Source organism: Vicugna pacos, chromosome 33 (assembly GCF_048564905.1).
Source record: "Vicugna pacos chromosome 33, VicPac4, whole genome shotgun sequence".
In the NCBI taxonomy this organism is placed as follows: domain Eukaryota; kingdom Metazoa; phylum Chordata; class Mammalia; order Artiodactyla; family Camelidae; genus Vicugna; species Vicugna pacos.
This window is the reverse complement of record NC_133019.1, coordinates 495,841-520,965: the sequence shown is the minus strand read 5'-3', so window position 1 is coordinate 520,965 and position 25,125 is coordinate 495,841. Positions and strand designations below refer to the sequence as shown.

At 61.4% G+C, this 25,125-nt stretch overlaps 1 protein-coding gene and 1 long non-coding RNA gene across 3 annotated transcripts in view; one reads left to right on the top strand and one right to left on the bottom strand.

Annotated features, from left to right (window-relative positions):
• Nucleotides 1–3,828: 3,828 nt before the first annotated feature.
• The window catches only part of IGSF9B (immunoglobulin superfamily member 9B), a 40,784-nt gene continuing 19,487 nt past the window's right edge, over nucleotides 3,829–25,125 (bottom strand). Inside the window, exons 8-20 of the mRNA XM_072953749.1 lie at nucleotides 24,678–24,820; nucleotides 24,293–24,433; nucleotides 24,096–24,212; nucleotides 23,677–23,827; nucleotides 22,838–22,961; nucleotides 20,630–20,805; nucleotides 19,443–19,669; nucleotides 18,548–18,632; nucleotides 16,562–16,723; nucleotides 16,117–16,162; nucleotides 13,911–15,560; nucleotides 6,798–6,919; nucleotides 3,829–4,138 (exon numbers count right to left, since the gene is read on the bottom strand). Of these exons, the coding sequence (XP_072809850.1) occupies nucleotides 3,930–4,138; nucleotides 6,798–6,919; nucleotides 13,911–15,560; nucleotides 16,117–16,162; nucleotides 16,562–16,723; nucleotides 18,548–18,632; nucleotides 19,443–19,669; nucleotides 20,630–20,805; nucleotides 22,838–22,961; nucleotides 23,677–23,827; nucleotides 24,096–24,212; nucleotides 24,293–24,433; nucleotides 24,678–24,820 (3,353 nt within the window). The 3' untranslated portion in view covers nucleotides 3,829–3,929. The remainder of the gene's footprint in view (nucleotides 4,139–6,797; nucleotides 6,920–13,910; nucleotides 15,561–16,116; nucleotides 16,163–16,561; nucleotides 16,724–18,547; nucleotides 18,633–19,442; nucleotides 19,670–20,629; nucleotides 20,806–22,837; nucleotides 22,962–23,676; nucleotides 23,828–24,095; nucleotides 24,213–24,292; nucleotides 24,434–24,677; nucleotides 24,821–25,125) is intronic.
• LOC140691063 (uncharacterized) lies at nucleotides 8,750–15,844 on the top strand. Of its 2 annotated transcripts, none has more exons than XR_012066511.1 (3): nucleotides 8,750–9,045; nucleotides 13,646–13,825; nucleotides 15,435–15,844. It is a non-coding gene; the product is annotated as an uncharacterized lncRNA (long non-coding RNA). The 2 variants fall into 2 exon arrangements; XR_012066510.1 differs by lacking the exon at nucleotides 8,750–9,045 and adding an exon at nucleotides 12,452–12,840.

Sequence of the window (25,125 nt, the reverse complement as noted above, 5' to 3'; positions counted from 1 at the left end):
CTCCACTCCAGGGCCACCTGGCTATCTCCTCCCCATCTGGCCTTACAGACTACCTGGCAAAGCAGCTGACCTCGTCTCCAGCCTCCGACCCTCTACCCCTTCCTGAAACACCCCCAACAGTTACCTCATTCAGTCTGGACCTGGACGTTAACACACCCCTGGGCCCTTGCAGGGCCCAATGCAGGCTCCTGGAGCTCCGAGCCTCCAGCCTCCCTCCCTTTATTTGGGAGAAGACAGAAAGGCAGACGGAGTGGGGGAACGCACTCAGGGGAGCCCCAGGTGCCCGCCCACCTCTGCCTTCCTGTTGCTCGCCCCCAACACAGCAGTGTCCCTCAAAGCTCCTTTACATGCAAGCAAAGCAAGCCAAGACGAACCATTAGCGTTTCTTTCCGTGTTTCTCTGCATAGTAACGTACTTTACGTATAACTCCTCCCAGGCCCACCCAGGCCCACAAAGGTTTTTTCTAACAAAACTGCAAGAAACAGCTCCAGCCACGCACACTTCAGCCCTGGATTCTGGTCCTGGGAAGTGGCACAGTCGCCCCGATGCTCTGTGAAGTCTGTTTCTTCCCTGAAGCTATTTTGTTAACCTTGCAAAAAAGGGAAGAAAAAAAAAAATCCCTAGTCAGGAAATCGCACATCTGACTCCTGCCAGGTTTCCTCTGCATGAAAAGGGCACAGGAAAACAGCCAAATCAGTTCAACTCAAATATTTTAGGTTCCACATCGAAAACAGAGCACTGAAAAATATTAATAATGACTCACCCCAATCCACCCCTGCTCAAGACATCCCCACCAGCATGAACATGAGATACACGCCCCTCCTCAGGGGGCGCAGACCCTTCCCGCAGAGAAAGCAGAGTCTCAGAGGCCTCACAGACGCGCGTATCTAGGAAAGCTGGTGGGGAGACTGGGAGCTCCAGAGCAGAGTTCATCACCACGTGCCGGTGGGGCCACGCATGACCACCCCCGCTTGACCTCACCCGGTCAGCCAGTAGCAAGTCAAGAAGCAGGACCCGCCTTCGCCTTACTGCTTGTTCTTCCCTAACAACAGCAGCCTCAGACCCCGTCTGGAATCCCTTTACCCTCCCCCTGGTCTGCGAGGTACCTCACCAGAAACAGCTGCCATCTCCAGGCAGGATGGAGGACGAAGGGGCAGACAGAAGTCTGAGACGCACGAGCACAGCTACCAGGCCACCCGGGGGCCAGTCCGGAGACACGGGATCTCCCGGAGGCAGCAGCTTCAGAGCCGGCACTGCAGCTGTCACGGCCGAGTACAGAGGACTCATGGTCCCTAGGGATGGCTGCACCGCCGCCGTGCACACATGCACCATCGCACCCACACATGCACACAGCCAGCACCCAAGTGTGTGCCTGTGACACCCCTGCCTCCATCTCAGGGACAGAGGGGACTTGTTCTGCCAGTTTCCATAGCAGTCCTTGAAGGAAGGACTGCACCAGCTCCCTGGGGTGCAGGAAGACCGCCGGCTCCACAGACACTGTCCCCAGGAGGAAGCCCTTGGGGACGCCCAGTACAGCTGCCACCCAGCGACCAGCAAAAAGCACAGCTCCAACCACCTGGTCTGATGTGCTGAGGTACAGGGCGCAGCTGGAGGAAGGGAGGAAGGGTCAGCACCTTTGTTACCAGTGGAGATGGCTCACAGGAGGGTCCCGGGGAAGCACGGCCCCCGGCCCTGTGCGACACCCTAAGGCTGCAGGGCCCCCACAGCGTCTCCTCTTCTCTGGCAACCTCAGGACCTGCAGTCCCAGCACAGCCTCGGAAATCGTGTCTAGTTCATCCTGAAGACCACCGCCCTGACGCCCCACCACAGCCCTGCTCTGCGCTAGAAGCAGCAACCGAGAGAGTACGCACAAGGCCACGACCAGCCCCTTGGGCCCGAGTGCCTGTGAGTCACATGTCGGGCACGGTGGCAGAGGTAGTGCTGCCTCTAGAAAGGAGACAGAGTCGCCCTTTGGCTGGAGCTGCCACCCAGTGGCAGAGTGGACTGGGGAGCCCAGCCAAGTGGGCTGGTGCAGGTTCCCCTGGGGCACAGGGCAGTGGGCAAGGCCAGCCTCGGACGCTGCCCCAACGCCCCTCTCTCCATGACGTGTTGTGTTTGGAGAGGAGCTGTGGTGTGTGACTTGTGAGACAGAACCCAAGGGCAGAACTGGCCCCCACTCGCTGCGCTAGAGAGAGGAAGTGCTGGCAGGGTCTGCAGGGCAGAGGACCATCCCTGGGACGATGAAGAGGCACCTGGGAGGAGCCACTCCTCGCTCTGGGGCCACCTTGCCGAGGTCATCAGGCTGAGACCCTCTGGAGCCTCCACTGTTTTGACTGGGCCAGCGTCTAAGCAGGTAACTGGGGACAGGGATGTCCCCAAACCCACCAGGACAGCAGCACCAAGAAGGAAGGACTCTGAGGAATCTGACAGCCACCATGATCCTCGGGTGGCCAGAAGAGCAGGCTCCTGAACTAGGAGAGAAGGAGGCCAGACGCACCCCATCCACATTCAGGCCCCTGCCATCGTGGGCAGCACCGTCGCCTTATCAGGAGAGAGACACATCTTCAGTGATGTAAGATGACCTCGCAGAAGCTTCTGGGAGCTGACAGTCTGAACTAGGACAGAACTCAGCAGAGAAGGGACAGCCTGACTCCCACCTCCACGCCTCCACCTCCACTCCCAGGCCTCAGCCAGTGCGCGTAAACAGAGCTGGGGAAGGGGGGCCTGGAGCACCCCCAGAACGCACGCTCTGGTCCCATCCTATGGGAGCCTGGGTCCGCGGGGGCCTGCAGGGAACAAGGAGGAGGGCGCGGGCAGGCTCCCACACATGGCAGTCAGTCAGTCTGGGGGATCAGCGCTCACAGAAGGAATGGAGGAATCCAGTCAGAGCTTTGGAACCGCGCTCCAGAGTGTGCCCGCCAGGCTGGGCTACAGCAGAGCCCCAGCGCTCCACACAGATGGCTCTGCAGCGGGAGCCCTCGGCCTCAGGGCCCGGCCCGGCTGGACCAGAGCAGCTGGCGAGCTCGCGTCTGCGCACAGGGCCGCCTCCCAGCCCCGATGCTAAGCAGTTTCCACTTCCCAGCCAAACCGCGGAAGGAAGGAAGGAAGGAAGGAAGGAAGGAAGGAAGGAAGGAAGGAAGGTAGGTAGGTAGGTAGGTGCCCGTCTCACCCAGGACCAAAAAATAAAGGCTGCGCTTAGGTCTGTGGTAACTCACCGCTGAGCCCCCAGAGCAGCCAGCCCCTGCCTCTGCTCCGGGTGGGGGAGAGAGAGACGGACGGGTCACACAGCTGAGGAGCCATGAGTCCTGTGTCAGGGGTCGTGCCCGAGACAGGCGCCAGCGCCCCCCAGCTCCCCCAGTCCTGCTGCGAGCCCACACGCCTGCTGCCCTCTCGGCCCCTCACTGACCACAGAAATAAAAGCACTTCGCTTCCACGTACATGTATATATACAGAGGGAAACCCACCAGCTACACACGACGTGCATCTGTATCTCTACAAGAAGAGTCTGGAAGACGGCAAGTCCAGCCCCTCCACGACTTGGAAACTGAAACTGAAGAGCAGTGAAAGCCTCTGCTTCCACTTCTTCACTCCAGAGACACTTGAGGAGGTGGGAAAATCAACCGAGGGCAGTGGGGTGGAGGAGGAGGCAGGTCTCTCCTGTCCCCAGTTCACTTCCCCTGCTCCACCCACTGCTACTCGTCTGCCCCAGCCTCTGTCCCGGACATGCGGCCAGCAGGCCAGATGCAGAGGAGACGCCAGCTCAGGCCAGAGGGCGAACGGCAGAACCAGGGTCTCAGCAGCCCTGGAAACTAAAGGCCAGGCCACCCTCCACCGGTAGGGCAGGACGAGGCCCCACACACCCGTCGCCCAGCATCCTACCCTTGACCCTCAGCCAGCATGCTCACACGGGGGACACTCCAGTGGTGGCATCACAGCAGAGTGGCATGGCCAGGGTCATCATGCTCCACGCTGCTGAGAATTGCTGTCTGGTCCTCCGGAAGCTGGCGGTGACACAAGTCCGAGAGGCGGGCGAAGGGGTCAGGCCGGGAGTGTCTCTTCTTCCTCCGGAGGCAGACAGCTTCATCGGGCCACAGGACCTGAGGGTCTGGAAGCCGCTGAGCCTGGGAGGCAGAACCGTCTAGGAAGGAGCAGGTGCACACGCACGTGAAAAGAGAAGACAGCAGTGAAAGGGAGAAGGAAGCCTCGCACACTCCCCCGTCCTCAGTCTCCAGTACCACACAGGAGTCACCCAACTGCCCCGGAGACCGGAGGGAGAGTGCAGCAGAGAAACCAGCAAGGGCCACCAGCCGCCTGGCCCGCCCCAGTTCTAGTCTAGCAAGAGTCCAGCAAGTGGCACAGGTGTGGCTGCACCTCCTGCAGGTTCACAGACCTAGTCAAGCAACCTCTCTCTTTCATCTTGTACTTAATACTGAATGTACGTATTTAGTATCTTTTACCTAATATTTTTTCTTTTCTTTTTATCAAAGAAATATCCAGACGTCTCTTTTAGTGCCTCCTGGGTACCAGGCATCATTCTAGGTACTGGGATCGGACTGTGCACACTCCCCCTGTCCCCTCCCCCCAGCAGTGTTCGACATCACAAGATTTTATGCATCTGCGTTAGAGTCAGGTCTGGCCCTACCTGGACTGCCAGGGCCACCTTTGTGCCTCATGGTCCTTCTGGGGACACACAGGTAAAGCCATGGCTTTCTAAAAGATTATGCTTTAGCGTGGGGATGGGGAGGAAGAAACAAACTGTAAAGACTTAAAAACTACAGACAGAAGATTTTCAGGTACTGCGAAAGACAAAATGGGATCCTGAGACAGCAAATGATCGAGGCGCTCCTCCTGCTCTCCAGAGCAGTAACACGCGACTGAGTCTTGAGTTGTGAGCCTTCCACAGACCCGGGGGAACAGCGTCCCCAGCAGAAGGGATGGCCAGTGGGAAAGCCCTCAGCCAAGGGCAAACGTGAGACTGAAGGAGGCCCGTCAAGGTAGCACAGAGCGGGCAGAGGCAGCGAGGCAGGCAGGGCAGGCAGGAGTCTGTCCTGGCTGCGGGGGGAAGCTTCTGGAAGGTTTTAATCAGAAGTGTGTGAGTGTATGCTCCAGTGACTGAAAGAGAGAGGATGTATGACTATAACTCAGTAAATCTTAAAAAAGAAATAAGAAGTTATGAAATTCTCTAAAGGTCACTCTGTTCGCTGTATATCAGATTCGCTGTAGGAGCCATGAGTGAGGCAAGAGGACCACTTCGGAGGCTACTGGTCAAGATGGGAGATGGGAGTGACTCAGAAAGTAGTTTGGCAGCTGAGACAGAAAGAAAGTGGTCAGATTCAGGCTGTTTTAGAAGTCGAGCCGACATGGGAGGAGGCTCAGGCGTAGGGTGCGTGCTTAGCATGCACGAGGTCCTAGGTTCAGTCCCCAGTGCCTCCGCTTATATATACATACACATAAATAAGTAAACAAACCTAATTGCCTCTCACCCGCCAAAAAAAATTTTTTAATAAAGTTAAAAAAAAGAAAAAGTTGAGCTGACAGGCCTTACCACGTGGCCGGACATAAGATGTGAGAGCAAGAGCAGAAACAAGGCTGAAGCAGCCTGAGCCGCCAGCAGGCAGGAGCCACGCTGCCTGCGAGCCCCGGGAAGAGCCAGGGAAAGCAGGTCTGGAGAGATGGTCAGTCACTCCATTCTGGACACCATAAGGCTTATAAAGCATCACAGGCATGTTCAATGGGCAGCTGGAAAGGAGACTGGAGCTCATGGAAGGGATCTGGGCTAAAGATGGGGACATTTGGGAGCTGTGACCACTTGACAGGGAACAGGCCCACTGCAAACAGAACGGGAGAACATAGGCATTGGATGGGACTTTTTTCAAGAAAAAAAAGGGTAACACATGTGGTAGGTAAGTAGGTAGGTAGGTAGGCAGGTGGGTTGAAATTTCAGCTTTGGGCTATTTCTCAGCCAAAGCCTAAAAAGTTCATCTTTTTCTCGCCCTCAGTACCCCCCTCTACAAGCTCAGAGGACAACAGTGCCGCCTGAAGGCTGAGGGAGAGCCAGTGCTGCCGCCCCGAGACCCAGGGCTTCACGGACACTCTCCCATCACCTGGCCAGCAAGGAAAGGCGCCCACTGGTAGACACGAAAGACTGGCCAGGAAGCCTGTCACAGCACTCCTAAATCACTGGAAAAAGAAAGCACGTGATAAATACCAGGGGATTTTCTAAGTGTGAAAAAGGCCTGAATTATTTTTGCACTATCCTAGAAGCTACCTATCGCTGCTGGATAAACACCACACACTTCCGTGGATAAGGCAGTTCCACTGTGTCTCATGGAGAAAAGCCTGGCCAGCCCACAGAGGCTGAGTCCAGGCCACAGTGTCCCCTTAACACTAACTAGGACCCCAGAATTCCCATGTCCAACTCGAGGCCTAAAATGTTAGCGAGGAAATAACAAGGAGACAGGGACACCTCCAAGGCAGACAGCGGACTGGGAAGGATGAGTGCTGCCTAAAACGATGCAATACATTCTCTAAAGGCGGACACACAGAAGGGTGGTTCCCAGGTGGGAGGAAACAGAACCAGGAGGATGATCAGAGATTTTAACCTCTTCCTTCTCCTCTCTGACATGAGAATTAGGTTTCCGTATCACTTGATCATTCACGTTAAAGAGAAGCAAAGAACAGGATACACTGGTGGATTGATGCTACAGAAAACCCAGAGCTGGGGTCCTTAGCCAGACCAGCCCCTAATAATGGCGGGTCAAGGTGGGAGGGAGGAGCGGGGGCTCCTGGGCGTTTACCGGATCGTCTCTTTGACTTCGAGGAGCCCTTGGATGACTTTTTGGGCTTCTTTATCCGTTGGTATTTCAGAGCCTCCAGCCTCTCAGGGACAGCAGCATTCCCGGGCGCAGGTGTTTGTGTCCTGGAAGGGAATGTTGGAGAGGCACAGGTCAGCTCCTGGAAGAGGGAGCTTTTGAAGAATTTCTGGAAGAAAGCCAAGCAGCTGACCCGGAGGAGACAGAGCACAGCTCCACGGAGTCCCAGGTGCCCATGACGGCTCCCCAGCACCTGCCTTCCTACTGCTCCTGGAAGAGAGAAACCCAGTGGGGAGCTCCAGCAGCAGGAGCCTGCCTCAGGTGGAAACCCATCTGTGGAGCCATCAGAAGACCTAGGAAAGGAGAGACAGGCTTTAATGGTGAGCCCAGCACATGTCACTCAGGTTGGGGCAAGTAAGGTCAGAGGAGGAAGCAGCTTCAATGTCTGAAGTTGTCAGAAATCATCACAGTCAAAACCTTGAAATGAAAAGTTAAAGGGCAGATTAGGAAGGGAAGAGAGCAGCTCCAGCCCCACTAACCGTCCTCAGGAAAGACAGGGCCGGGCCAGATGGGAACGCAGGGCCCAGGAAGACGGAGCTTCACAGGGCTCTTCCCTCCCACCTCCAAGATGCAGGCAGACCCTGGTGGCCAGCATGACAAACAGCTGTTATGTGCCAACACTTGAGCAGCAGACGGGGCTCGGGTTTCATCAGTCCTGTAAGAGCACAGGAGAGGGTGGGAGCGGATCACGATGCTCAGAGTATCCACATCGGGCAGCCTGGCCCAGCCCTTAACATCTGTAGCACGTATCTGGTAGACCTCCATAGCCTAAGATCCGACAGAAACAGAGGCCTGCAGGAGAGGAGACCACAGATGTCGGTGTGTCTTCCCCCTACCAGGGAAGCGGACAGCGCCGTCTTCCTGAGACCAGGTGCACAGTTAGGACAAGGGCGACAACGTAACTGGGCCCTGTGCAGCCCACGTGACAGGGACCCAAGAGCTGGGAGGGTGGGCATCTGTGCCGATCTGTGCTTACTGGAGAGGGTTTTTCAAGAGTCATAAAAGAAGAAATCTAGAAGACCTGTTATCAATGCTTTTCTTCTCAAAGTAAGCCAGACTTGGAGCCTGAGGAATAAAGGGAAAGAGAGAAGAGCCACTCCTTCCCGCAGTGCTGCCGTTAGCACGCCATCGGAGAAGCAGGGACACTGCAGGACCGCGCTGGCCAGGGCGAGTCCCTCTTCCTCAGCCCCTGTCGCCCTCTTCCATCTCCAGCACAGTCAGTTTGGGCGACTCCTGAGTAAAGGAGCAGGACAGCCAGACCTGCCAGGGGAGCAAGCAGTCTGAGGTAAACTACAGCCACATCTCCCCAGTGTCAGGCACCTCTGGGTGACGAGGAAGGAAGAGGCACGGACTAACTGCAGGTGAGCCTCTGGTCCTGGGGCTTTCCTACGTTAGCTGACAGTCAAGCAGCCGCTGTCTCCTACGAGGGGTGTCATCGTTCCATCGCCCATGAGCCCGTAAGGTCCCGAGAAGCTCCTCCCCAGTTCAGGTCAGAGACGTCTCGGCTCTCCACAGCCCTGACACCACAGAGCTAGGGGCCCACCGACGTGCCCAGTCTCAGAAGTGGCCCGGCTCACCACTGGACGTCAGGCCTTCCACCCTCAGAGACCCCAGTGCCAGCCCCCTACTCTGCTCTCACGGACTCCGCAGTCTGCCCACACAGATCCCGCCCAGCGGTGGCTGGAGGGAAGCCTGGGAGGCAGACACAGGACAGAGGCGGCTGGGGCGCCAGGGAGCACGACCTCCCAGTGCTGCTGCAGCGTGCTCGCCCCCTCTCATCCTGGGCTCGGGCTCCTCCATGCTGCCTAAAGGGGAAGTCAGAACGAACCCGGGGCTCAGTCCGTCTGCCTCCGGTCCTGGCCAGCCTCTTCCGGAAGACAGTACACCTGAGAGATGTCGAGCGATGTGCGATCTGAGGGGGCCTGAGACAGGCAGGGGGGCTCAGGCACCAGCACGTTAACAGCACAGGACACGAGAGTCTGGTACTGGGTGCCTCCCAGTCCCCCGGGACCCCAGGCCAGCTGAGACCTCGGGGACGAGGTTGTTCCTACGGCCGACACGACACTGCTGTGGTCGTTCTCACCAGGAAGCAGTTATTTCCCACCCGCCGTGCCAGGCGCTGACCTGTGTTCCCTGCGATAGTTTTCTTTAATCTTTACAACAACCCTAAGAGGTAAGTACTACAGTGACCCCCCTTTCCCAGATGGAGAAACTGAAGTTAGAGAGGGTAGGCAGTTTGTCTAGTAACCCAGTTCCCACGAGAGCCACAATCCGCAACATTAGGTAAACTTGTCCAGCTTCTTCCTAATGAGAACAGGCACGGACACCACGTGGAGGGAGAACGCGGCTTCCACGTTCACCTGAGCCATCAACCTGCCCTGGACGCGCTCGCTGCCTCAGTCACCGACTGCGCGGAGGCAGAGCCGGGGGGCGGACAGGAGGGTAATGCTGGCTGAAGTCACGTCCGCAGGCAGCGATCCCCGAACGGCAACGCGCATCCCTCACCCCGAGGCGGGTGAGCCAGTTCCCCTGGGCAGACAGCCAAGACCAGCCCTTCCAGGACACCTGCTGTCCCTGCTTCCCTTCTGGCTCCGTGCTCAGACACACGTGATGGAGGAAGGCTCCTGAAGGCACGGGACACTGTCCCAGGACGGGGAGAGAGAGAAAAGCGAGGGCCTGGAAGGACGCGAGGTGGGGGAAGGGGGCAGAACGGCTCTTCATTTTCAGCTAATGATGCAGAAAAGCCACCTGAAAACGTCCAGCAGACTGGAATCAAAGCGCCTCCCTTCCCTGAGCAGGGGGCCATGTCCCCTGTCAAGGCCAAGCCCAGCCGGGGTGCTCTTCAGGCCATGAGCGTCTGGTGCTGACTCCCGGACAGCGGGAGCCTGGGAGAGCAGCTCCAGCCTGTCCCTGGGACGACGGGGCAGGTAGCCCAGCTGCCCAGCCGGCTGCCCTACAGGGACGGAACCAACCTGGGCCTCCAGGGCGCTGAGGCCCGTTCTTTCCAGTTAGCCTCAGTTCTTCCAAAACGCACAGGAACTCAGCAAACTCGGGCTGCCTTCCCCCAGAAAGCGCCAGGGTTGCTGAAAGGCGAAGGCCTTACAGGCCAGCAGACCCTCCGTGTGTTGTTCCCTGTGAGCCCCAGCGCTCTGTCCCACGGGTGTTTCCCTGTGGCTCAGACCTACCAAAACCGGCCTGGAATCTACCTTCACGCTCTTTTTCTCTCATTTGTCATAAAATTCATACAAAATCCAAATCACAACCATTTAGCCCCAGAGGCCTCAGCTGTGCATCTCTGTGCTCACTCAGAGTAGGGGAGGAAAGACACAGCCAGGTTCAGAAAGGAGGCGAACCACAGGACAGGACCGTCAGAACCCTCCGGACGTCACCTGCTCTTCTGCCCTAGGAGCTGCCACTGGGCCCCAGCCAGTGGGCTGCGCAGCGGCTGAAGCACCTTGCATCTCTCCGCATCTCCTGAGCGCAGATGATGCCCGTCTGCCTACAGGCCGGGCGCCAAGGCCTAGGAGACCCTTGCGTACAAGGAGTGGCAGGACGTGGTGAATCCCTTCTCTACCACAACAGACAGCCTGGCGCCGGGAGCTCAGCGCCCACCAGCCATGCCCACAAGAGGCCCCTCTCTGGCGGGCAGCCCACAGACCAAGTGGCCTCAGGGCTCGGGAGAGGCTTTTACCAGCAGGACCGCCTCCGCATGGTTTCCGAGAAAAGGGGCCCCAGCACACTCCCCATCACAGAGGCCCGGGTCAGTATGAAGGAGCAGAGGGGATGCAAGGACAGGGCACCAGACAGGAAACGAGGACGCTGTGCCGCTGGCTCTCAGCTGCGCTCTGGGCGGGGCTGGAAGAGGGCACGGGAGGAGAGGCGGCTACAGGTGGGGGCAAGGGACAGGAGAAAGCGAGGAAACAGGAACAGAGCAAGAACAGACGTGGACAGGACGAGTCACACCTTCTCAACAAGACGGAGTGGGACACGTGCAGATGCGCAGCTCAAGGGCAGCATCTGAGCAGGAGCCCGGCCCAGGGCCCCGCAGCCCCGCTCAGAGCTCTCTCCAGGCAGCACGGCGAGGCCGACCCTTGGGCTGTGGAGGACTGAGTCCCGAGGTGGGTGCTGGCCAGGCGGGCGGAAACAGTGCTCCTGCCCCGCACCCCTGGTTTCTCGTTTGCCACAGCAGTGAGAGGACGCTCAGCCCCAAGGTCTGGGGGTGGGGACACTGGGGAGGGGTCACAAATGAGAACGGGGCCCAGGCACTTGTCGGGAGTGGAATGAGAGCTGGCCCTGAAGCCACCGCTCCTCCAGGGGCGGCAGAGGGGTCACAACTGGCAGGCAGGGAGGAGGCAGAAGGTGGCGGGCAGTCCAGTCACTGTCACCCAGCAGGCCGTCAGAGGCCCCGAGAGCAGGTGCACTTGTCACCACGCTGGTCTCTGGGCCGCAGCGTGGCACCCAGCCCGCCTCACAGTCCTGAGGGCCTCTTGCCTACGGACACTCTTACAACTGCTGACCATGAAGAAATGTTTATGGGAGGCCATTGTAATGACCAAAGGAGACTGGCAGTCCTGAACTAGGACAGTCAGCTCCCGATGTCTCCAGGTGGGGAAGTGAAGCAGAGGCTTCAACCTGGGAAGCCAGAGCACCCAGAGGCCCTGCCCTGCCGGGTGCCCAGTGCCTGCATCTGCACGTTCCCAGAAGCACGGGAATGGCGTCCGTGGCAAAAAGCAGCATCTTAGCTACCACGAGAGTGAGCAAGCCTCGGAAGCCTCTCTAGGAGACCTGGGGCCCCTCTAGAGTCAGGCCTGAGACCTCTGCCTGGAAGAGGAGTCGCCAGGCGGAAAGAGGAGGAAGGAAAGCAGTGCTGGCTCAGCCTCTGGCCAGCGCAACTTCCTCTTGCCCCAGGCTGTCCTCTCCTCCAGTAGAGTGCCTCCAGGACCCCTTGCCCAGAGCCATGGCCCCCGCACGGCCTGCAGGTGAGGCCCTCGCCCAGTCTCGTGACCGCTGACCTTGCCCTGCCCCCCACCACTGGTCCTGAGGAAGGCCGGCAGGAGGGGAAGGGGCCTGGCCGCAGCCCCAGTCGGGCTCCTGAGAGGACAGAGTATCAGCAAGGTGCCGGGAGGACAGAAAGGGACAGCCCCCAGGGAGGATGTGCTTCCTGGGGTGAGGGGGCAAGGGTCTCTATGAGGCTGCTGGGAAAACAGGCCAGAGGGGTTTCCTGGACAGCGTGTGGCCCCGACAGGTTTCCCAGGTGCGAGGTGCAAAGCGGCCGTAGGCATTCTAGGTCCCTCGGGGTGCATGCAGGCCCGCGGGCTCCTGAGGGGAGCTCTGGGCAGCAGGGTGGCGAGGTGTCTGAATGGAGCACCACAGGGAGGCTCGGGGAGGGCCAGAAGCTGCAGCCGGGCGGTGCCGAGCAGGGCCTGGGGCTGAGGCAGCAGCATGAGGTGGGGAACCCAGAAGCCACGGAGAGTCAGCGCGGCCGCCCCACAGAGGGGCGAGGGGCTGTGGTCTGGATTCCCCTGTCGAGGAAGCGATGGCCCTGCCGAAGCCCGTCCGCCTGTCCACCCCCCGCCCGCCCAGCCGGAGCTCCCTTACCTATTGAGCTGAAGAGAGGCTTGTCTCGACAACACTGCCCAGATAGCTGAGATCAATCAGAAACAAAGCAGTTACCAACACAGGCGCGGGGGAACCACCCACGCACACCCAGAGGGGAGGGGAGGAGACAGGGACCAGAGAGCCGACAAGCGAGGCCAGAGAATGGGGTGGGGGCAGGAGAGAGAGACAGAGCACCAGACGCACGATGGGACGGAGCAGATGAGGGCTGCACAAAGCACAGACGACAGGGCTGCGGCCCCCAGCATCTCCTGCTCAGACAGCGCGCGGCCCCGGCCAGAGCGCAACTCCACTGCCCGGCCTCATCCCCACCTGAGCCGGTGGGGGTGGGAGGTGAGGCTTCTGCTTCCAGGTACCAGAGAGGGCGGGGGTGAAGGGGACAGGGGAAGGGCGCTGGGCTCCCTCCTCTCAGCCACCTCCCGTCTGCCTACCACCAGGCCAGCCTCCTCTGGACTCTGCTTCCCTGCACAGGCGGCCACATCCAGAAGAGAGACCAAAGGACGGAACCAGAGAAGGCGGGGGGGCAGGCTCTTCCAAGCAAGTCAGGCCAACCCAAAGAAGATGGCGAAGGAAGAAAGACAGACGGAGAAGGGCAGACTGAGGAAGGAAGGGGAGGAGGAGTGGGGAGGAGAGATGAGGAGGGTGGGAGAAAAACCAGAGAGAAGGCACAGGCAGGCGTCCAGGCTGATTGGTACCTGGAACACCAGCTGCTACAGTTTACAGAGGGCTCGCTCAGGCCGGCTGATTGCAGGGACTTGTCTGTCTGTCTGTCTGTCTGCAGCTTCCTGCGAGGCACACAGGTTGGGATGGGGTATATGGCTCAGGCCCTTTTCACAGGCCTGAGATTTTGCACCCAGCCTCCAGGACGCGGCCCCTGGAGAGGCTGTGGGGGGCCCAGCACACACTAGGCTGCTAAGGGCAGGAGGCTGGGAACAGGAGCCTGGTGGTCTGGGGAAGTCAGGCTCCAGGGTCCTGCTTGCAAAGAGGAGGGTCCAGGAAAGAAAAGGAAGCTGGGTTCTAGGTCTCTGGGCAAAGCCTGGAACCACCCAAAACCAGGGTCCCAGGGACATGGGCTCTCCACTGCAAGATGCACCGGATGACCACTCACTTGGTCACACTGCAGCCTGCCCCTTGTCTGTGTGTGTCCTCTCCCCCAGGCACCGTGGGGGCCTCCTGAGAGCTCTGGGCCAGGTGGAGAAGACCCCTCATGCCCCTGGCAGGGTACCTGGGCAGGTAAGCCCCACCCCCAGCCTGTGAACACACCCTGCCAATGCCAAGACCAGCGCTCTCCTCCCGAAGGGGTGCTGCAGCATGTCGGAACCAGCCCTGTCATTCAGGTGGGTGGAAGGGGTGAGGGCAGGGGAGGAAGGCGGAGGAAGATGACCAGGTGGAGGTGGGCAGGAGAGGCCAGCTCACACTCACCCTGAAGTAGTTAACGGTGGCGGGGGGGGCTCCGGTCTGAGCAGCTCCTCCCCTATCCTTCGAGGGGGAGGCGTCTGTCCAAATACATCCAGGTTGTCCGTGGGCCCTGCAGGGCCCGGCGGAGGGGAGGGGTAGCCCGTGGCCAGAGTGGTGAAGCCCATGGTGGGCCGGTAGCTGGGGCTGCCACTGCGGCTGCTCTGAGATGGGGAGCCCGTGGACGGCGTGGACTTGCGAGAGAAGCTGACGGCAGCCGGTGGCTGAAGGGTGATCTCCGACATCTCGGCCTGCTGCAGGAGGCCGGGGCGAGGCCGGGCCCGGGCGGCCAGCTCGGGGGAGCCGGTGCGGGAGCTGAGGGGGCTTTGGGTCAGAGGCGAGAGCCGGGAGGGCTGTAGCACCACTTGATGTAAACTGGGCTCGGCGCGCCTGGCCTGCCGGGGGCTGGGCCGAGGCCGGGGCTGGGGTTCGTACCACCGAGTGTCCAGGCCCAGCGTGCTGGGGCCGCCGTGTGCCCCCGGCTCAGCCGGCTCGGGGTAAGGCAACACGGGTATGCCCATGCCTTGGCTGGTATGTCTCAGCTGACCTTGGCTCACCAGAGGCTGCACAGGCCTGTCCTGCCACTTGGCGGCGGGGGGCACTGGGGCGGGGCCTCTGCCAGGTGACTTGCCAGCCCAGCCCTTGGGCGCCTCCAAAGACAGGATGCCGGGGTAGGCTGCGGGCACCTGCAGCGGGGCAGGCGGCAGTCCTCGGGGGAGGCCGGCCGCGGGCTGCAGACCCTCAGGCACGTCGCAGGGGTGCAGCTGGTGGGGAAACATCATGGCCGGGGTCTCCAGGCCCCCGAAGGGGAACTCCGGCCGGCCCCAGGGCTCCGGGGAGCGCCCGCCCGTGGGCGTCTGAGTCAAGGGCAGCGTGCTGTTGGAAGCGTTCTCCCCGTTCTCCTCAGGGATGGTGGGGTGGCCAAAAGGCCCCTCGGCGTGCAGGGGCGGGGAGGACATGACGGAGCTCAGGGGGCTGCCCACCTCTGGCATGTAGAAGGGGGGCGGCTCCACCTCCCCAGGGCTGCTGCTGCTGAGGTACCCATAATACTGGCCGTGGTGGAAGGGCCGCGGGGCGGGCGGCCTGGCTTGGCCGGTGGCCTGCAGCCGGCCCTCCAGGCCACCAGGGCCCTCCAGGCCACGAGGCTGGAACCGAGGGCTGTATGCTGGTGGTGGCAGGTAGGATTCCTGGCTGGACGACAGGGGGGTCAGCTGGGACTTGAGGGCGGCCACAGAGGCAGGCACCAGCGGGTCATCGTTCTCCTCATCCGACTGGCGGAACTCGGGGTACATGTCGGTCTCCTCCGCAAAGGGGAAGCCCTCGATGCGCCGGGTCTTGGCGGAGGGCTCCATCTCCGAGGGGTCCATCACAAAGCGGCCGTCAGGGCCCCTGCTGATGAGCTCGATGGGCGTGGTGGCCTCGGCCTCGGCCTCAGCCTTGGCCACACTGTACTTCCTGCTGCCAATGGCCCTCTTTGTTTTCTTGTACAAGGACAGCTCCTTTTCACGCGCGGGGCTGAGCATCCTCTTGGCCGCCGGCTGGCCCTGGTCATCGGAGGACTCGGACGGGGCCCGGAGTGTGCGGGTGCTCTCGGGGCTGACCTTGCCGGAGGACAAGCTGGGGGACAGGAAGAGAGCAGGGGCATGAGGGGGACACGGGGCACTGCTTCTTTCTGTACCCCTTCGGACAGCCCCACAAGCACGAGGAGGGCAGCAGAGGAGGGGCACAGGGGCCACAGGGCTCTGGAGAAATGCTCTGGCCCACTTTCCACTGTCTGGACGCTGCCCTTTTTCTGAATGGACGCCCATTTCTCTCCACTGGTTCTGCCGGCTGTACCATTTGCCACCTCCCTCTAGTCACACCTGCAGCCTCAGTCCCAGGTTGCCCAATAAATGCAAGCTTGTTTTAATATTAACTTAAGCAAAATACATTCCGTCAAATCTGTTAGGATGGAAGCGTCACCGAAATACATCCCAACGCTAAAGAGACGTTCATCCACTCTTTTGGATCGTCCGCCCTGCGGCTGCCTCCACTGTGTGGACAACGTAAGACCACCATGCACACGAGTTAAGAGGAAACAGCTCAGAAACACGGCACGAGGCCGAGCGAGGCCTCCCACCACCACCCATGCACCCCGGACAGCAGCCCTGTCCTCCCGGTCGGGGCCACTTACGGAGACTCCAGGCTCTTCCTGCAGTGCGTGATGGAGAGCGGAGGGTCTGGAGAAGGGAGCAGAGGGAGCCTGCTGAGGCCGCGAAGACACAGCCACCCGGGGTCAGCAGGGCCGGGGGCACAGCCGCGAGGGAAGCAGCCCCCTCGGTGTGAGCACGTCTGGGGGCAGGGCCCTGTGCCCGCAGCGGGCCGCCTGCACCCTCCGTCCCGTCCCTCCAGGCTCCCCACCACCCTTCCTTCCACTTTCAAAGCAAGTCCCACTGGCAGCTCTGCTCACAGGGTCCCCGTGTCCCTATTTTCAAGGGGACCCTGAGGAAAATGGGCATTTCTCCAGATGGAGATTGTCTGAAACTGGTGGGGGCGGGTGAGAGGAGGGGGCGGGCTGTGCAGGGTGGGGGCACTGGAAGGGATGGGCTGCATGGGGTGGGGGCCGGCCGGACACCCACCTTTCTTGCGCTTGAGCTTCCGCTTGCGCTGCTTGTTGACAAAGCACGCGGCCAGGGTGCTGAACAGGATGGCCGCGGCCAGGAAGCAGATGGTGGCCACGATTCCGGCCAACACTGGCCGAGCCAGCCCGTCTTCGGTGAGGTCCGGCTGTGGGAAGATGTCTGGGCGGGGTTGGGGGAGCATTAGTGAGCTCCTCCCTCCCTCCCCACCCCCACCCCACCTGTGCTGACCCCACCCCAGGCGGCAGCATCTGGAAGGCTCAGGCCCTGTCACTGAAGAAGTGTGAATGGCAGGGAGAGGAAGAAGAGGGGCTCCCGGGAGCCAAGGCATCGCTGCCTGGCTCATGAGGAAGAAACGCCACCTGTGCCTCATCCCTGTGGGCCGATGGCTCCGGGGACGATCTGTGCTCATCTGGTGCCGTCTGCCCATAACCAGCCAGCACACTCTCCCCATGAAAACATCATAACTTGCTGAGTGGACACTGCCCGTCAGAGCCTAAGTGTCCACATGGCCATTCCGACCCCCACCTGCACTCTCTACAGAGCAAGGACCCCGAAGGGAAACTCTGCAGGGGAGGGGTTCCTGCTTCAGAATCCAGGCCCATCCTAAGTCATCACACTATGGCAGGGGCTTCTGCAGGGGAGACTGGCATGTCCCGGCCACCCGGGAACAGTGCTGGAGCTGGCAGGTGCGTCAAACAGTGTCTGTGTTCTCCAGGCAGGAGCGAGCCTTGCCGTGTGCCAAGTCTGCGGGGCTCATGAGTGACAGAGCCAGGCTGAACTGGCCCAACTAAGACAGTGTGTTAGCAAGCGCCTCTCTTCAGGTTCATCAGAGGGGAAGCCTACAAGTTCTGATAGATTTGGCCAGAATCCATCACCACGTCAATGGTAACAGTGGGTTAAAATGATCCACGTCGTGCTGACTGGTTGAGCAGAAAACACATGCTCAGCCTTTGGAAACGGGAGACTCAAAGACAGGGAATGCTAAGGTAGCTGCATCCCCGTTCACCACGAGGAGTCTTCCGACTACGGATGTTTCCTTTCAAAGACCAGACATAAAGCTGCTGAAGGCAGAGCAGTTCACAAGAGGTGCCCACAGAATGCTCTGGTCCTCCGTTCTGGCCTTGGCTGCAGCTCTCCTCCCTGGAGGGAAGCCAGGATGGAAGCATGCTCGGTTCTGCTGCCTACAGCAAGTACTTTGTGTAGAAAAAATAAACCAGCCCCACGGTGCCTAATACCCGAGACAGAAGTCACACTGCGCTCCCCCCCGTGCTCTCTCGCCTGCCCTCCCCATCTGCCCACCCGGCTCCGCTGCCTAGTATCTCCGCGAGCCCCACACACAGCTGCTTGGCCAAGCTCTTGCCAATCGGCCCCGGGGGGTCTCTGTGCGAGCAGCGCCTAAGGAAACATGACGCTGCTGACTCACTAAGAGCCTCTTCCCAAACCGAGGGAACCACGTCTGAGGGAGGGACCCATCAGGGGCTGGAGCTGGAGAAAGACGTGTAGAAATGGGACCAGCGCCAAGAGAAGAGAGAGAAGGGGAGAAAATGCTAGGGAGCCGGCTTTATTTAGCCTAAAAAGATCTAGTGAGAGGAGGGAGTGGAGGAAAACACCAAACAGCAATTTTCCAAAGGAAACCTCCATAGTTACGACACTGTCTTACAGGAGGCGTCAGTAAGGACTCGCTGACCTGCTTACCGGCCCTTTGCTCCAATCCACCCCTCCCCCAGCCCGCCCGACAACAGAGGATGGCGGTGGAGGAACAGACTTTGCAGCAAAAAGACTTCAGTTCTCTGACTACTCCAAGGGGAAGCTCAGCCGGGTCTCTCTCTGAGGTCCCGACAGGAACAGGTGGAGAAAGCCTGCCCACCGTGGAGCAGAGCACGGATCTGACGGGCTTAAGAAGGCTAGGACGTGCTCTCTCCTTCCAGCTCAGCCTCTTCCCATGCACGGCTCTAGCCGCAGGAGGAGCCCACCCCAGGGTACCTGTGCTAGAGACGCCGGCGATGTTGCTGGGCTCGCTGACCAGATCCTGCATGACAGCCAGGACGCGGAACTCGTACCACGTGTCCTGCGGCCCCAAGGACAGCACCCCGTCAGCCAGGGGGCCCGAGACAGACACCAGCCCACCACAACACCCCCCTCCCACCTCCGCAGGCATCCCACACGGAATTGGACACCCGCAGCCGTGCTGTGCCCCGAGTGTTTAACAACCAGGGCTCTGGTTTTACAGAGTCCTGGCTTGGAGCGTTTGCCAATTACCATGGCTGATTTCAGGCTACGCACATGGGGTCACAGAAAGCAGAGCTGAGAAGAAACGCACACACCGGCTCTCAGGAGCCGCCGTGAGCCAGTCCCAGCTCTAGGGCATCCAGGGAAGGAAGCCGGGCGAGACTGTTGGCATCCGTGACATGAGCTGCTGGAGGGATGGCAAGGCTGAAGGGTGGTCAGCTGGGGAAAAGACAACGTGCTCTCCTCCAGGCGCTCAGAACTGGTAAAGGAGGAGCCCCTCCCTGGGCAAAGGCACAGGTCAATCCTTCTGGGACGCTCTCTGCCCCGCCCCCGTCAGACTCCAGCAGGTGGCTGAGGCCAGCGTCTGGTGACCCAGCTAGGCTAATCGCGCACCCGGCGTCCCTGGCTTGTGTCGGCAGCCGGAATCCCCCCAAGGCCAGAGCTGGCCCTGCATCGGTGGGGCCGAGGCTGCCGGGATCTGAGGGTCCTGACCTTGGCAGTGGATCTGGGAGAACAGGAGTGGATGTGTGGCACAGTGCACGGCCTGACCTCACACACCTGAGCCGGGTCACTCAGAGCTTCCAGTGACTCTAGACTCACATCCCCTCCAGAACCAAGAAGAGCAGCAAGGGAAAGCCAGGCACCTCACCTGTGACAGGTCCCTGGCGAAGAAGTCGCCGTCGGTGCCGGGGATGGCGTCCTCCAGCGTCTCCCAGCGCTCTCCCACACGGAACTCCATGATGTAGCGGTCGATGGGAAAGCTGTGATTGGCAGGGGGGAGCCAAGACAGGAGCACGCCCTGCTGGGTCCGGTTGGCTGTGAGGCACCTCGGTGGGGTAACCAGCACCAGGGGTTCTGGAGTTGTGACAGGGAATGCTGCAGCAGGGGGAGGGGGGACAACAGCGAGGGAGACTGAGGCCGCTGCACACCTCCCCTCACGCTGCCCTCCAACCCAGCAGGTGTCCCCAGGGCGATGGCCATGTCCCCTTGCTCCAGTGCACAGTCATTTCAGGGACAAGTGTCGCATAAAGAGCCCTCCTGACCCAAGGGCCGGAGGCAGAGCAAGTGGGCCCAGAGCTTTCTGATCCTATGAATTGAGTCCCTCAAATGGAAAACGAATGGGAATCACTGGGAAGGAGGAGGAAGAAAATGTAATTATCTTTTTAGTAACACAGTGTCTTTAAAAAGATACTACAAAACATATTTTTAGTTCTCTTCCAAGGAGGTAGGAACACCTTCCCACAGCACACTGCTGTCTCCTCAGTTCCTCTTGGGCCCTGTGCAGGGAGCTCTGTGCTGGGGTGAGTGGCATGGTTACCGCTGCCCCCTGGTGGCACTAAAGGGTCGGGTCGAGGCTGGCCTGGGGCCGCCTTTCACAGCTGCCCCCTCTGGCCACTGGAAGGGGACAAACCACCACAGACAGGCGGAGGGAGTGAGCGGCCGGTGTCCGGAAGGAAGACTCGGCCCCACGCCTGCCACCAAGTGAGGCCAAGGCCAGAGGTAGGGATCAGCAGGTGCACAGGAGGAGGAGGAAGGGTCCCCAGGCCCCTGTGAAGCCAAGGAAAATGCTAGCACATGGCCAACCGGGAGGGAGGAACCTCGAGCTCTTCTGTCCATGTGGGGACACCGCAGGGATCGGGCCCAAAGCGCTCTAAGGTGGGCCTGGGCACTCTGGTCCGCAAACCCCGTGGAACAGAAGGACGGATCCTCACTGGGAGGCCAGGGTCAGCCGTGTGAGGAACTTAGCAAGGCGCCTGCATACAGTGGGCAGGAAACGCCGGCAGCCCCGTGACCACCTTTCCCGGCTCCCGCAGGAACGTCGCCACCCGGCCTCACCTAGAGTGTTCACAGTGACCACCTCACTGAAGGCGCTCGCTCCCAGCTTGTTCTGGGCCAGGACGCTGAACTGGTACGCGGTCTCGGGCTCCAGGGCATCCACAAGTAGCCAGCTGGGTCCCAGAGGCACAGGCAGCGACAGCCAGTCATGGGGCCCAAACTGCGCCCGCTTCATCCTGCCCAAGAGAGGACCAGGGACAAGGGGGCGGGGGGGTCACACTGGAGACACGAGAGAGCACACAGGTCCTGGAGGTGCTGGGGCAACGCAGCCTTCCCAGGTTCGAGGACCGCAGCAGGTCATGACCAGGGCAGCTGAGCTACCCAGCTTTGGCTGTGCCCAACCTTGTGGGTCACCTGCCATAGCTGGTACCTCCTCTACTAAAAGGGACCCTTGGTTATCAGTGATGCTCGAGACAGTGGTCAAGTTACCAACTGCATTCTGGGAGAATCTCACCTTGGTCACAGCCCAGAGTGGCACTGCCTTGGCAGTGAGGACACTGGGGACAAGGCAGGTGCCAGCGTGGGAAGTGAGGATGAGCACGGGCAGGACCAGGGAGCCCGGGGGCCCTCCGCTCCTGGCCTCTGGGGGATGGCCAGGACTGGGGCCTGGGGTGGTCTGGGGGCTCGCCCCGTCCAGCCAGGCCTGAGTCGTTCAGGAGGTCCAGGGTATGTGATGAGGACGACCAGGCTTCCCCACGGAGGGGGCCAGGACCCCCAAGGCCTTCCGAGCTAGAAGTGGCAATTAAGGAAGGCGGCACTGGAACCAGGGGTGAGGGTCATCCCTCACTCTGCGGCCCACCTAACCCCGCACCAGCCATGAAGCCCCACACCAGTGCAGTGTCGTGGTACCACCACAGGGAGGGGACATTGTCCCACTGGACTGGCCAGGCAGCCCTCGGTGGCCGCCGACCCTCCGGGTTTTCAGGCTCACGGCTGCCCACACCCAGGAACTGGAGCTGAGACAGGGAAGCACAGCACAGAGAAGCCAGCGCCAGACGTCAGGGCAGAAAGGGAGGAGGAAAGGAGACCTCCCGCCTTGCGACTGCCCTTCTGCCCCGGCACCACAGTAGGCGAGCAGAGGGTGCCAGCAAGCAGAGCAGCTGCAGACGGGGCAGCGCGCAGCCGGGAGGGACCCAGTCTGCACCCAGACCTCCCAGGGCAGCCCGGCCACGCCACGCGCCCTGCCTGGCCACACAGCCACCTGCCTCGGGGAACAGACGGGGGTGGATGGTCCTCTGCTTCAACCCCGAGCCCCCCAAGCTCACCACCCAGTCCAGAGAGTGTCCAGAACTCAATGCCTCGATGATCAGTCTGGGAAATGGGCCGGGTCCCTCTCGACACCCCCACCACTGAGAAGTGTGTGCAGGCTCCCCCTGAACCCCAGGAGCCCCTGGACTGTTTCCTCCTCCCCAGGCCTGGCTGGAATACACACCCAGATAGGACAGGTCTGGAAAGGAGCTGAGGTGAGGGTCCACCCCCCGCCCCCCCAAGGATGTCACCCACGATGCAGGTGGCCAGTTCCTGGCTTGGGATGGGGATGTGGGACAGGGAAACCCTAAGGGGACGGGTGAACCTCAGCTGAGGCTCTCTCCAGCCTTCCCTCGCCTCCTGTCCTCAGTCTGACTCAGGCATTGCTGAGATGCCTGCCTACCCCAAGGTCTGGACAAAGATCTCAAATCACTGCATCTGGCTCAACTGATTAATACCTAGATACAAAAGTAACAGACACACAGCCAGAGAGAGAGGGTGCACACGTGAAGACAAAGCTGGGAAGGTGAGTGAGTGCCACCTCACACTGGCTCCTAGAGCCACTGAGGAAGGGACAGAATGAAAATTAGAGTCTGCGCTTCCCGCTGGGCTGTGTCACGGCGCCCGGGAAGATCAGGAGAGGGCAGGAAAGCAGAAGAGGAGCGAGCCGAGGACACTGGCGGGGGCAGGTCAGCGGAGGCGGGTGGGGCGCAGGGCGAGGGGCCCTTCAGGCACTGCCCCGTCCACTCCCGCCATCCCTCAGGGGCCTACCCCCACCCCACCCCCGCCCAGAAGCCTCCACTGGGTCTCACTGTGTCAACACACCTCACCGTCCAGGCTGGGCAGGCAAAGAGCCTCCGCCTCTCGCCTCTCCTAACCTGCACCCCGCCCCCTCCCCGGGGACTGACTGGGTCGGGTTGGGGAGGGGAGCAGAGAGCGAGGCGTGCAGGGGCGACTCACAGAGGTCCGTACCAAACAGAGAATGTCTGCTCAAAACCTCCGTCGTAGCCCGGCTCCCAGGACACGTTGGCAGCTGTCATGGAGACCTGGACCCGGACACTGCCTGGGGCGTGGGGGCTGGTGCCTGGAGACCAAGGGGACACCGCTCAGATGGAGAACTGCGCCCACGGAGCTGCGCGAGGCAAGCACGGGGCCCCGCGTGGGGTGATGGGGACCAGGGTGCTCCGAGCAGCGGCGCCCTGGCCCCGCGGGGTAGCAGAGTTGGAGCAGGACACCCGTCCCTCCAGCCGGAGGCGGCAGGAGCATTAAGGGCCAAAGGGAAGCCAGGAGCTGGCAGTCAACCCAGGCCGAGGCCTGCGCTCATCTGGGGAGCACAGAACACTCCTGTGGCCACGGACAAAGCCACAGGCCCCGCCCCAAGCAGCTCCCCGGCCTCATGAGACCCACACCCAGCGTGAGAGGCAGCCCAGCACACCGCCAGCGACTGCGGCGAGGGTCTGAGTCCTGGGCCCGCCTGTCGATTTGCAGCGCCGTGACGCTGGGCACGGCGTCCCACCCAGGCCAGCCTCGGTCTCCACGCGCCTGCGCCGAGGGAGCTCCAGCCCCAGCTCGGAAGCTGTATGCGGCGATGCACCACTTGGTACTGAGTCTAAGGCTGCTGTGACAGCTGGGCTGTCCGTCCCCAGAGGCTGACGTCCTGGGCACACGCCTCAGGCAGAGAAAACGGACACACACGCCCTGAGCCCCAGGTAGCGGGGCCCAGCACAGACCTGGGAGAGGCCCCCATGGAGCAGACAGCCCGGCACCCAGACCGCAGCCCGCCCGCCTGCGCCCCGTACCGATGACGGTCAGGTGGGTGCTGGCAGTGATGCTGGTGACCACGTTGGTGGCGACACACTCCCACTCCCCGTGGTCCTCCTTACTCAGCGCACGGAACTGGAGGCTCCCGCTGGGCAGGACGTTGTGCTTGCTTCTGCTGGGCTTCCCTACCTTGGCCAAACGGGGGCAGGAAGGAGGGCGGGAGAGGGCGGCAGGGAGGAGCCAGGTCGGGCAGGGAAGGAGGGAAGCCACCGACACTCAGGGCCCGGGAAGGGACGGGGCAGTGCCAGGCCTCAGCCTGCACCCCTCCGCTGCCCTGCTCAGGGCACCCAGGCCTCCGGAAGTCACCTCACTGCTTGGCCCCCGCCCCGTCAGAACAGAGCCGTTGCTGGGCCAGGCCCTGTCCCCTGCTCCCGGGGTGCCCAGAGCTCAGAGGTACCTTTCTCCACGTGATGACAGGGAAGGGGTCCCCTGCAGCTGCGCAGGGGATGAGCAGCTCCCGGCCGGCTTCCTGCCTGTACTCCCAGCCCGGTAGCACCGTAAAGTACGGGGGGTCCTAGGAGAGCGGGACCCGCCGTGACGCTGGGCATCTCAGGCACCGGCCCCCACAGCTGCCCCTCGCAGCCCCGGCCTCACCTTCAGGACAAGCCTCGCAGGAGCAGACTGGCCCATGGTCCCCAAGGTGTTGTAAGGCACACAGGTGTACGTGCCAAGAGCCTCCTCTGTGGCCTCCTCAATCCGAATGGAGCCGTCCTCCAGCAAGGTCCAGCCCAGGTTCTGCCGGAGCACAGAAGGCAGAGCAGAGCCGCAGTCAGGGGCTGACGCTCAGGCCCAGCCCGCCAGCCAGGCCTGCGCTGAGCGGCTGCGTGCCCGCTGTGGGCGGGCCGGGCAGGGCACGGGCGGGCCAGGGCGGGGGCATCTCAGGGCCCTGGAGAAGGGCCTTGACCCTGCCGGACTCAGACCCCCGCAGAGCAGCTCTTTGCTTTCCCAGAGTCTGGGGGGCGGGGCGTCCCTCCAGCACCTTCTCGACCTGCAGGGGGCGGCCGTCCTTGTTCCACTTGACCACGGTGGCCGGCGGCTCTGCGTCCACAGGGCAGCGGATGTAGCCGTGGATGCCCACGGGCACGTAGATCACGGGGGGCATGTTGAGGACACGGGCTGGGTCTGCGCAGGCAGCGTGGTTGGGGGGAGCAGAGGTGAGAAATCTGGGTGGGGGCCGGCCGCCACCCAGCCCAGGGGCCCCCGGGGACACCCGCCCAGCCCACTCGCTCGCTGCCTGTGTCCTCACACTCGATGCAGGGCCAGGTGCCTGCCTGGTGAAGCCCGGCCCCTCCTGGGGCCGACTGCAGACGTCCTCCGTCTGCCCACCCAGCCTGCCACACTCTGAAGAGCTCCTGCCTGAATGCGGGAGGCCACCGAGCCCGCGCCCGCTGGGCCCACCCTCAGCACTCCTCAAGTGCCCTTTCCCG